We start from the raw sequence: 13,284 nt of genomic DNA on the forward strand, positions 1-13,284 counted from the left end.
CTCCCCTTCCCTGTGATTTATTTATGTATGTGTTTATTTTGGTAGGCTTGCTATTCTTTTGTTGCAAGGCTGCATTTTAACCCATCTGATTCTGCAAGTTAACAAAGCCCTGTGACACCTGTGTTCATTTGTTCTCAGCTGGTGAATGAGCAACAAGAAAGCCGACCCCTCCTGAGTCCCTCCATTGATGACTTCCTATGTGAAACCAAATCGGAGGCAATACCAAGACCAGTAACGTCCAACACAGCCGGTAATTTCTTCACTTCTAACTATTCCTCAGGAAGAGTTTACTTCATTGCACTTGTTTCTGCTTAAGGCATTTTAAGTGGAGAATAATGTTTGGAACCAAATGAAACTTTGGAAAATACACTATTCCACATACACCAATAAATAGCTTTTCATTATGCAAGAAAGTGCTATGCATATTACCTAACCAATTCTGTTGACCATACAAGTATCACTAATGATAACAAATCACTCCCCAGGGCATATTTTCATGTTTATTTCTTTATATCTCACGTCTTATCACATAAGAAATCTTTAATAGAAAAGCACCCATTTCAGAGTATGGTTGTTCTGGCATGTTGTGGCTAACAGCTCAATCATTTCTCTAAGTATGTTGTGTGAGAAAAGTCCAGTCAAATGAAAATGTTGCAATCTTTTTTTTGGTGGGGGAGGGCGGATTGAAATGACAACATGTCCTACAACTTAAAGAGAGACAAGCCTAGTTTTCTTGGGTCAAATAAAAGTGCTACTTGTGCCTCTTACTACTGATCTGAATGTTCTCCTAGAGTTAGAAGTACTCATACTGTGATGATCAGCTGCTCAGTTCCTGGCCCATAGGAGAAGAAGCCTTTGATAAGTATTTATCCAGTCAGTGAATACAGGATGCCATTAGCATGAATGGCAATACTCCAGCACAGGCTGCCTTCCGGCATTGATCTCTCTGTCAACATTCACATTCAAAGGCATGTTTTTTAAATAAGAATTTTTAAATGATGTTCAGAATCAAAGAACAAAGTTTCTGTTGGATGTGCAGACTAGAATTTAATGGAAAAGAAGAAAGTAATCATATACTGTCTTATTTAATTTGTTTTATTTTTCCATCATGACCTCACCTTGCTGTGGCTTGCATATTTTTAGTTTACTTCTAAGTAAGTAAAGGACAGAGAGAAGGAAATTGTGGCTTTTCCATAATGCTGAAAGTTCCATCAACAGTAATTAACATGAGATAAAGGCACTTAAAATGGGAGCATACTCTGTAAATTCTGGGGTCAATCTCCATGAATTGAAATGCTAGCTCTGTGTCTGTGGGCAAGTTGCTTAACTAAGCCTCAGTTTCTTCATCTGCCTATTAATAACAAGACTTTATCTCACTATTTACTTGCAAAGATTCCGTGAAGCAATCTCTGAAAGTAAAAAGTACTGTGTAAATTCTGGTGTCCCATTTCTGTTGGACATAAAATAAAAATCATATTTTTGACATTTGTTTTTTTAAGCACACTACTTTTTCTCATATCATATTGCAGCAATCATTCCTGAAGTTTTAACCATCACTTTGAGTAATCAAGAAAATAAAAAATGATACTTGGTACATTCTAAGCAGAACAGTAAACAAGTTCAGATACATTCAGGTCAGACTCATCTTCCTGATTCATGAAAATGAGCTCAGTCTTCAAGAAATACAGAGCTTCCCCAGGAGACAGAGCCATGTGTCTCTAACCACAGGCAAATCTAAGAGAATGGGATGTGCTGAGAAGCTGGGCTTTGCTTTTTCAGTTCCAATGGATTGAGATCCCTCCCTATCTCTCTTTTTCTCTCCCTCCTTGCCTCCCCTTGGTTTCCATCCTCATGCCTGCTTAAGACCCGTACCCTCCTGACTTCCATCTTATAAGGAATCTTACAATTATACTTGACCTATAAGGATGATCCAGATTAATTTTTACCATCTCAAAATCCTTAGCCTAATTACATCTGCAAAATCCTTCTTCTTGTGTTACATGTTACAGTTACCCTGTCTGGACTCTCACATCCCCAGAGTCCAGACAGAGGGGAACATTATTCTCACTCCAGCTGTGTGGTTGCAGATATGTTACTTAATATCTTCAAGCCCCCATTTCTCACATGTAAAATTGGAGTATTATATCATTTTTCACAGGGATGTTATATGAAATGAACAAGGCAACCTTAATAAGCACTTAGAATATTTCTTATTCTCAGTAAATAATTTCTGTAATAATTTCCATTCTCTGATGTCGAAGACAATCTTAAACATGAATGCCTTTAGTAGGATCACATAGAAGTTATGAACTTTTATTTGAATTATTGTTATCCTTCTAGCACCACTGGAAGGGCTTTATTTTGGACAGGCAAGAATGCAGGCTTAGAGAGACTAAATAGCATTCACAAAGTCACATAGTCAGCACATGACAAGGTCAGATTCTGAGCACAGGCCATCTTAACCACTGATGGATGCTACCTTATCATTTGCAGGGAAGATCTATAGCATAAAGACCCCAAAATGGGCTAGAGACACTAAGGTGACAATGCTAGGACAAAGTACTACCAGCAGTAACCAGGAAAACAGATTTGTTGAGAAGTCACAGAGCTAGGAGTAATGCTGTTACAGAGATAAAGGGAGCTGTCTAGGCAATGGGATTTCACCACGCAGCTGCAAGTGGTGAGCAATGTATACTCCGGGTAGACAAGGATGAATGTCTGAAAGAGAGACTATAAATGAAAGGCCCTTTGTTGAATTCATGGCCTTACACACATTGGTGTGTGCATGTACACAACTAAAATGTAATTTGTCTTCCTCCAAGACAGAAAGGCTGCCATCTTCCTTTTCTGCTTTTGAAATTGTGGTCCCCAGGGACTTACAGCTTCAAAGCTTGCCATTCACCCTCCAAGCCACTTCCCTCATCAACTGGGTAACAGCTAGGGCCTCTGTGTGCCAAGAATCCGTTTCATATTTGCCGAGAAGAGTACAAAGGGATAAAGAGCTTAGAACAAACACAGGCAGCACCCAGGACTGCTTGGAGGGAGAAAAGCCAGGGCTGAGCCAAGTTTGAACTCACTATTCACTCTTTCAGTAATTTCCTTTATTCTAAATAGTGAGAAGTGCACATAGAATTAAATTTGAACTCAGCAGTTGTTATTCCCTAACAAATGCCCTTTGTATGCACAAATAGACAATTTCCCTATAATTTGCTTCTGAAAGATGTCTGGGGGCAAGAACTCTTATGTGTTTGCACAGTTAGTAAAAAGGCATATGGCATTCCAGAGACCGGCACCCACCTCCAACCTTTTGTTGTAAGGAAATCTAGTTGGGAACATAACAGTGGTCTGGAAATTTCTGTTTCAACTTTCAGTGGATATAAAGCTTAGCATCCTAGCCTGGCCTGGCTGCCTGCCACCTTTAAATTATAGACAGAAAGCCGAGTGGCTCAGCTCTGAAAGTCACGTCCTCCACTCCTCCTTACTCAAGCTCCTCACGGCCACAAAGCACGTCCAGGGCCTTGGAAAGTAGCTTCCCCTCCTCAGGGAGACTCAGCTAAGAGGTGCAGATACTCCCAGGATGTTTAAGATCCATTGCAGAACCAGCATGCTGTCTCATCCTCAGGTTGTTTCCATTCGTGCTTCCTCTGTCAGTGCAGGTGAGCCTTGAGTGCACTAGATAGGAAGAAATGAATGTGAGAGATCAGAGGATATCAACAACAACAAAACATTAAGAAAAGAAAGAAAAGAAAAACTTCATAAAATGGAAGCATTAAAAATGGAAATAGTTGGGCCCGGCGGCGTGGCCTGGCAGCTAAAGTCCTCGCTTTGAATGCCCAGGGATCCCATATGAGTGCCGGTTCTAATCCCGGCAGCTCCACTTCCCATCCAGCTCCCTGCTTGTGTTCTGGGAAAGCAGTCGAGGACAGCCCAATACCTTGGGACCCTGCACCCATGTGGGAGACCCGGAAGAACTTCCTGGTTCCCGGCTTCACATCAGCACAGCACCGGCCGTTGCGGCTCACTTGGGGAGTGAAACATCAGACAGAAGATCTTCCTCTGTGTCTCTCCTCCTCTTCGTATATCTGACTTTGTAATAAAATAAATAAATCTTTTTAAAAAATGGAAATAGCACTTATTGAGTTGCTATTTTATGCCTGGCATTTTATACCCATTAATCATTTAATTCTCCTCTCACATCTAGAAGATTATGAATTCCTCATTTTTCACATGAAGAAATTAAAACTCAAAAAGCTGAAGAATCTCACCTCATCACACATCTAAGCAAGAGTACAGTCAGATCTTATATACTCCTTTAGCAATATCTGACACTGTGACTTGGAATTGAAATCAGAAAATTATTAGGAGAAAAATCTGGAATGTATGCTTGGTGCCACCACTAAAACGCTCCTTGAGATACCAGCATCGCATATCAGAGTGCCTAGATTGGAGTTCCTACTTCATATCTGATGCAGCATCTTAATAATGAGTACCCCAGGGAAGTGGCAGCTGAGTGCTAAGCACTGAGTGCTTAGGTCCCTGTCACACATATGGGAGACCCAGGTGAGTTACAAGGTACTGGGCTCCTGGCTGTTGTATTTGGTTAGTGAATCAACAGATAGACTCTCTCCCACGTCTTTCTCTCCAACACCCCCCGCCCCTCTTCTCTCTCTCTCTCTCTCTCTCTCTCTCTCTCTTTCATTCTCTCTGCCTTTCCAGAAAATAAAAACAAGTAGATAAATCATTTTAAAACAGTAAAGCCCACGGCACCATTCCACAGCTCTCATCAGAATGGTCAGCTCAGCAGGCAGTGGAGAGCTAAAGATGTTCTGGTTGCCAGGGCCGCTGAGCCCCAACTCTCCCTTGCACGCAAGGCAGGCACAGGTGGAGGAATGATGAGACGTCAACAAAAATCTATCCAGCACCTAGGGAAAAAACGGGCACTCAAAGAGGAGAAGTGGTGCATTTTTTGCTTTGACTGTGCCAGCGAGGGTTACTGCAAGGAGTTTCTTGCTCTATTACTTCCTCAGCTTTCACAAGCTATTTGGGGAGAGAGAGCCTGGGTCAGGGAGTTTCAGGACCTGCCCACAAGCGCGCAAGGCTTGGTTGGTGATCCAGCCAGGTGAGACTGGCGAAATCTTGTCTTATTTGAATTTTCTATTTTTCCCAATGAGTTGGGCACCTTTACTGGCACAGCGAAAGCAAAATTAAAGATGATGAAATTTGTCTTTTTAATCTCATTTTCCTATTTTTTGTTTGAACAAACCATTATTTGAGCCTTACAATATGTAATACAGTGTAAACAATCTTCTAGAAAGTAAAAAATGGAACAGTTTTATACTCCATTATCTTTAAATTTTAATTTGCATATTAAACAACAACAAAGGCAGTAACCTGTATACCTATTCATCAACCGTGGGTTATAAAACACTTCTCCATTGCAAGCCGAAAGAACCTGCCATTTTCAGATTGAATTGTTTAATTAAATAAAAGATGATTAACAACATTTCTTTATGCCTCATCTACTTGATCGCTTAAAACTAAAACACAAAGACATTCAGAAATGTCACCAAATCTCTGAATATGATAGATTGTCAGTTCTTTGAAAAACCCACAAATAAATACTATGTGAACTCAGATTCAATTATATTTTTCTTTCATCAAAATTTCATCACTGTTAAGGCTAATGTAGGTCCCCTTTTCCTGGCTTGCTTCCTATTATTCATAGGGAAGCAATATTATACATTTGAGAGACATAAAGGCAGAGAGAGAACCTATCCAAGTGGTCATGTGAGGCACAGGAAGAGGAGCAGGCATTCACTCCAAGTCTCCCAGGTGGGTAGCAGATGCCCCATCACTTTAGTCATTGTCTTTCTGTTGATTGTTGTCTCTCATGGAATGAAGGACCAAGCCAGGTATCAAACCTAGCCGCTCCAATATGGGACACAGGTGTTTAAAGCAATGTCTTTTGTTTTTAAGTTAATTTTTTGAAAAAGTTTTATTTGCCTATTTATTTGAAAATAGAGTAAAAGAGATATCTCCTAAGTGCTGATTCTCTTTCCAAATGCCAACAACAGCTAAGAAATAGAACAGGCCTAAACAGGTAGCTGGGAGCTCAATCTGGGACTCTCATGCAGGGTGGCAGGAACCCAATTACTTGGGACATCACTTGTTGCCTTCCAGGGTGCACATTATCAGGAAGCTGAAATCAGAAGCAGAGTCAGGACTTTAATCCAGGCACTTCAATAAAGGAGGTGGGCACCCTAAGCAGTATCCTATCTACTAGTCAAAAAGCCCATCCTTAAGAAGCTGTCTGTATGAATCAGTGATTTGTAACTTAGTTAGGTATTTCTGTCCTCTCCTACAAACACAGAATCCTTCCATACTCAACTAAAATCTGTTTTTGAAAAATAACTGTGGAGTAGAAGAAGAACTTATCTTAACCTTTTCCATTTCTGATAGTGTTGACCACAGGCTTAGATCTCCTTGACCTGAGTGAACCAGTCTCTCAAACTCAAACCAAGGGCAAGAAATCGGAGCCTTCCTCAAAAACTTCATCCCTCAAGAAAAAGGCTGATGGACCTGACTTCATCAGTGCAGATGCTGAGCCAAGAGGCCAGCCTCTCCGAGCCTCAGAGACTTCATCATTAGATCTAGGTAAGGCAAGTGCTTGCACGGATGCTGCTCATCCTTGCCCTGCTGGGGTTGAAATAGCAAGGAGGTTCCACAAATGGCATTAAAACCATGAGTGAAGTGAAAGATGAATTCCATCTAGGAACCTGAGCAGGACATTGCTTATTCAGAGCTTTGATTGCATAGCCTTTAGGAAGCTCAACTTTATATGACTGTGGTTAATTTGTTCACTTATTTATTCAACTGATATCTATTGAGCTCTTGATAGATATCAGGTGCCATGTTAGTCACTAGAGTTACAAATACAGATAAAATGTGAATATTGCTTTCTAGGGGCACTCACTCTGGAGTAGACGAGAAAAACTGTGAGTAAACACTGTGATGCAAGGCCTGGGGACAGTCAAACCAAACAATAGTACAGAACACTTTTGAGAAGACAGGCAACTTGATGAAACAGCTGCCATGCATTGGGATGGCTTACAGCCCTGCTCCATGATTTGCATAGTCATCTCATTACATCATTACAACTCTTGGACATACATGTGTAGGGAGATAGCCTTTAAAAGTTGATAGCTTGCCCAAACTCTCACAGTAGTAAGCACAACTGGAATTTGAGTCTAGCTTCAGTTTACTTCCAGACTTACATGCTACTGAGAATGGAAAGCTTATTCCTCAGCCTACGGAACCAAGGAGTACAGATGACCTCCTGCTGCAGGAAGAGAGGCAGATATCTCAGAATGCCAAGGAGACTGTCTCTTCTATCTGTGATTCACTGGCATGTGTGTTTGTGCGTGCATGCATGAGCACATGTGTATGTGGGAATACATATGTCCATAAAATGGGCATATTAGTGACTTATCCATGAGCTTGTTAAAGAATAAATGGAAAATATATATGCAAAATCACGTGCCATTATGACATTTATATGTAACGTATTCATGAATTAATTTATTCATTTGTTCAGTGAACATTTCTCCAAAGCACCATACATACTGTATGCTAAGAATACAAAGGTAAATATTATAATCCCCTGACCCTTGGCAAACTTACAGTTTGTTGGGGAGATAGAAAAATGAGTACTGATTATAATATTAACTCTATGCTGTAAAAATGGAAGTCCATACTGTTGGCACACAAGCAGTTATGCAGTGCCTGTCCCAGCCAGGGAGGTGAGAAAGTTGGTCATGGAATTACTGTGTGAGCAAAGTCTTGAAGGATGAGTAGGAATTTGTCATGAAAAATGTGGTTCAGAAGAGATGTAGGAAGAATAGAATAGGGTATTCCTGGTGTAGAAGAGAAAGAGTCAGACACAAATAGACAGGAAGGCACCCTGATACAAGAAGATGTCTTTCCAAGTAAATGAAAATATTGTAACAGAATAGTGGTATGGTGACCTGACTAGTGGCTAGATAATGAGACTCCCTGGTTAGCCTATCCTCAGGGCTGAGGGAAAGGGGGTGATATTTGAAGGGTTTGACTGAGAGGAGTGGCAGCAACAGATTCTTTTTTTTTTTATGAAAATTCTTCTCTCGTGGATGTATGAAGAAAGGAATTAAGGCAGAGAGACCAATTCAGAGTTCCAGAAGTAGCAAATGGGATCGTAAGGCAAAGAGAGATTCAAAAAAATATTGGCTCAGGTATTGAATGGATGTGGATATGTGAGCAAGAGGGACATAAATAATGCATCAGACTCTGTGATGGAGGGTACAAGAGAGAATAGAAACAGGAAGTCATGCTGCAAATGTCTGAGCTCCACTTTGAACCTGTTATAGCAGAGGTAACTGTGAAGCTTTTCTGTGGATGCAGTGAACAGACAGTTGAATATGTGTGCCTAAAGCTGAGGAGGAAGAGATGAGGCGGACATGGAGATTTAGAAATCAGAAACCTTTGAGTGTATATTACAATCTTGGGGTACATATGACACCATCCCAAAATAAATTGCGTAGAAAGGGAAGAATGCTAACCATTGTTCAGACCAGTTGCACATAAACAAGGATCCTTTCTGCTCTGCCATCTCCCTTTTGATGCCTATATTTGGAGGAAGCTTTTATAACTCATTCTATTTCCTCACCCTCCACGCTCTCTAGGTTTATTCAGTTGTACAAATAAATAAATGAAATTTGCATGCTTTTATAAGATTATTCAAAGTATGATTGTATGCCATAATAAGAATATAAGTAACCATTTTTCTTCTGTTTCTGAGATGTCTTTGAAGAAGCTGTAAAAATATTTAGTTTAAAAGCATTTTGGAGAACAACAGTGGTGTTTACGATAGTCTAAAGTTGGTAACAATTCAAATACCCATCCTCAGATGAATGTCTAGACAAAATGTAGAGTAATATTATTCAGCCTTACAGAGTAAGCAGTCACAGATGTATGTTGTAACATGGGTGGGTTTAGGAGATATTGTGCTAACTTAAATAAGCCAGTTGCAAAAGGATAAATATTACGTGTTGTCATTCATTTAAGCTGATTAGAGCAGTTAAGTCACAGGTAGAAGAAAGTAGAATAGAAACAGTAAGGAGTTTTTGGAGGAAGGGCATGAAGAGTTATTGTTTAATGCACACAAAATTTCAATTTGAAAAGATGAAAATATTTTGGAGATATGAAGGTGATGGCTGTACAACAATGTGAAGGTACAAATGCCCCTACATCATGTACTCACAAAAGGCTAAAATGGCACATTTGGAACTTTTTTTGTAGAAGGAAGGAAAAGGTCTTAGAGGATATCAGCAAACCTGTCTTTACGTAAGTGAAACTATGGTAGACCACAAGGCTGCTTAAGTGATTTCTCCATGGCTATACACTTGCTAATGAGAGAAAGTATAGCAAATCCCTCCTCTGTAAGATGTAAGCCCCAAATGGAAAGGGATTCTGCCATTTTCCTGGCTTTCTTCATAGTTTCCTTTCTCTCTATTCTCCATTGTAAATTCCCTCCTTTGGTGAAAAGTCTATGCAAAAAACATTTTAAATAGTTCTGGTTTCTTCTCACCTCATTTTAACCTCAAAGTTCATCATTTTAACCAAGAGTTTCTGGCTGAAGCCACTTTCCCAGGGAGATTGACAGGAGAATATTCCACATGCACATTCTACACCAGATTCCATGAGTTCAAACACACAGCCCTTGAGATAGATTCCGGCAGAACAAGCTGATGCTTCAACTGTGAAAGTAGCCTGATTTACCTCAGCGAGTCTTCTTTCACAGCACAGGCTTTAATTAATTTTCATGCCCTGTTGAAATGACAAAGGTTGAACTGGGAACTTGTGGGCTTTGCTTGAGGCAGGTCCGTTTGGAGAATTCGTCTCAATCTTATCAGTCTCTTTATCTCTTTGCACTTCATGCTCTCCCTGAACACTCTGCTCCTTCCTGTGTGTTTAGCAGACATTCAAACTCAGCTGGAAAAATGGGATGATGTGAAGTTTCATGGAGATCGAAGCAGCAAGGGGCAGCCAATGGCAGAGAGAAAATCATGCTCTTCCAGAACTGGATCAAAAGAGCTCTTGTGGTGAGATATTTTGGTATCTGGAAATGTGTTCATTTTGTAGGTATTCCCATAACTGATTCAATCAGCCCAAACGATCTCAATCAGACGAAAAGTTTTGTATGCTGCATAACTCTCGATACAGATGCATTAATTATTGAGATTTCTAATAATTCTAACTTTGGTCATCAGGACCATCAGAAATCAAGTCAGGTTAACTGATAAGGATTTGAGGAAAGTCCATCATTCAACATTTGTTGATGATTTACTGATTACATAACCAAGCTAATGAGTCAAAATAGCTACCTATGTGCACTTAGGAAGATGTACAATGTACCTTGAAAGGCCATGGAAATATAATGAAAAGATAATGTACATTTCTTCAGGAACTTTCTGAAGTATTCTTGTAGGTAAATGCAGTCCATATATTATGCAAATGATGTTACATTAAAATCTGTAGCTTTACATGTAACATTTTCTGACTTTCTCAAATTTCCACTATCAGGTAATGCAATAGTTTAAAACAATCCATGGATACCCTTGAGGAAATCTGACCACATGAGATTTACCATGTTGTGAAGCTTTCTAGAAGACAAGCCTCATGTCTGGCCTTCACGTATCTCCCTCATTTTCAAAATTTGTGTAAAGATAAAATTACACCTCAGTGTGTTATATTCACCCCTAGAAGAGCACAGTATTTTTTTTAATAAAGCAGAATTTTCGATAACAAAAATGGTATTGCCTTTAGTTACTTTGACTCATTAGTGAATTCTAAATCAAAGACAATAACACCTAACGTGTTGTTGGCTAACTCGATTCTGATTGTGATCAGTGAGACATAAATGAAGCGTATAACATTGCTCTTTCAACAGCATTCTGGTGTCTTCTGGTGATCCACATCCAGTTCTCTAACAGATTTCTGGATCAGTTTGTCTCTTGATGTACAATAATTTCTCTGTGCATCCATTTCAGGTCCTCAGAGCATAGATCTCAGCCAGAACTGAGTGGTGGAAAAAGCGCTCTCAACTCGGACTCGGCTTCAGAGCTGGAATTAGTGGCTCCAGCCCAGGTAAGAAAACTGTTCATGGCGTTCCTGTTCTAATAGGTTATATGCATCATAAATATTTTCTTTTAATTTTTTACAAAAGTGAAATATTTTTTCTGAACTTTGCATTTCACATACTTTCGCACCTCTGTGCTTAAAATATATATATCTGCCTAGCAAATGTGTTAATGAAATCCATGTGTACTTAACACTTTTTTCCTTGTTCTTCCATTTACTGTGCAATTATTTGGCAATATAAAATCTGTTATGCTCCAATATTAGCACTCTTTATGTAAGAGAACACAAAAATGAATATAAGTTACATCTTAAGTATTCATTCACATCTATAGCCTGTGGAACAAGATACTATGTACATATCAGTATCATATAATATTAAAGTCAAGTTCATGCTAATAAAACTATTATTATATTTTGGTTGTAACAATGATAATACTAATAGATGTCACTCATGGGTGCCTATTAAGTATCTGAGACTTGACTGTGTGCTTTTGTGTGTTATGTCTAATACTCCAGTAGTCCTGTCAAGTACTATAAGCCTCAGCTTCAAGCCCCTTCATTTATTTCTCAGAACCAATGAAGTCAAATACATTCTTCTAGGACACACAACCCATCACTGGAGAACTACGGTGTGAAGCCTTCCACCACATGACCTCAATTCCAGTAGAAACTAGTTTATCTGTAATTGTTTCTTACCTGTGATAAGACCGTATTGCCTATGATTCCAAGAAAAGCATGGACAGGTTCAGTCTTCATTCCTCTAAATACATGCCAAGGCTACAACCTTGATAGGAAATCAGGAGGCTCTCTCACAAAGTATGTGTATGTGTTTGCATGCTCTACAGTTTAGATGAGGTGAGACTGTTTAAACACACTAAGTGGGATGAAGTGAAAGAAACTCTTGAGGTTTGTAGGTGAGATAGGAAAGCTTGGAGAAATATATTACCTGCTGGAATAAAAGAAATAGTTATAAAAAGAGCAAATGCCATCAACTGCTGTAATTGCATCATCTCATGTGAATGATCTTGACTAAAAATCGCATGAGGTGAGTTCCATTATTATTCCCTTGTGTAGACAGGGACGCTTGATCACAATGAGATGGTGGAACGTCACCGTGTCCTTGCAGCCAGTGGCAGCAAAGAGGACAGAGAGGAGGTGGTGAGGAAATGGACAGTCTGTGGAAATCGCTAGGCCACAAACAACACCTCTGATAAACACCTCACACTCCTTATAGTGTTCCCAAAACAGCTGCAAAACAAGTCCACGAACTTCTGAACAAATATCCCAGCAAACCTTAACGACTTGTAAATGTGGCATGAGAGTGTGTTTTCTTCCTTTGTGCTCTCTCTAAAGGTGTCTTTTCAAAAGAAAATTGGTAGCCTTTATTAGGAAAACATTTCTTGATAAGTGCATTAGAGATTTCAACTCAACTAAAGTAATTGGTACTGTTTCATAAACTGAAATCCTTGTAGCAATTTAATATAGCAATGAATCATTGGTTTCTAAAGCAGAGTGGGACTTGGCACAGGTGGGCTGTTCTACATGGAACTGTGGGGCAGAGGAACAGCTGGGGTCCCTGGTTACCATAGAAACTCACAGTGCATTTATCTTATTATTCCAACCACTGCTACTCTCCTGCTGGCTATCTGATTCCACCCCAGCACACTGTCCTTCCGTTCCGCACAGTGCCCAGCATGTCTTACTTAAAGGAAACACAGAGTACTCTGGAACATCTCCATGAAACTCCATGTCTTCCAAAACATAGTTTAAAAAGTGCTATGAGATTTCTCTGTCAAGATGTATCTTGGTGGGTATTTTTATAGGGTTATCAATTATTTGCAAGGAATTTATCACTTAATGCAATTGTTTTAAAAATTGTTGAGTTTGTATCTAGATTTGTCTTAACTGTGGAAACTCACAGTCACCTGGTTTTAATTCCAGCTTGTGGTCAAATCAGAAAAAGTTTTGAATTGGAGATTTAATACAACTGAAAGCTCCATGAAGCAGCAAGAAAACAGGCTGGTTATTTGTAATAAAAGACAAAAAGATGTATTTGCTCTTTGAGTTGCTGGTGCATAAACTCATTATGTGATACAGGATTATGATGAA

At 39.5% G+C, this 13,284-nt stretch overlaps 1 protein-coding gene across 1 annotated transcript in view; it reads left to right on the plus strand.

Moving 5' to 3' along the window:
* PEX5L (peroxisomal biogenesis factor 5 like) overlaps window positions 1-13,284 on the plus strand; it is a 161,917-nt gene that overhangs the window by 89,935 nt on the left and 58,698 nt on the right. Inside the window, exons 4-7 of the mRNA XM_058661303.1 lie at window positions 139-250; window positions 6,460-6,654; window positions 10,010-10,136; window positions 11,085-11,181. Of these exons, the coding sequence (XP_058517286.1) occupies window positions 139-250; window positions 6,460-6,654; window positions 10,010-10,136; window positions 11,085-11,181 (531 nt within the window). The remainder of the gene's footprint in view (window positions 1-138; window positions 251-6,459; window positions 6,655-10,009; window positions 10,137-11,084; window positions 11,182-13,284) is intronic.

The sequence above is a fragment of the Ochotona princeps genome, chromosome 3 (genome assembly GCF_030435755.1).
Source record: "Ochotona princeps isolate mOchPri1 chromosome 3, mOchPri1.hap1, whole genome shotgun sequence".
Classification (NCBI taxonomy): Eukaryota; Metazoa; Chordata; class Mammalia; order Lagomorpha; family Ochotonidae; genus Ochotona; species Ochotona princeps.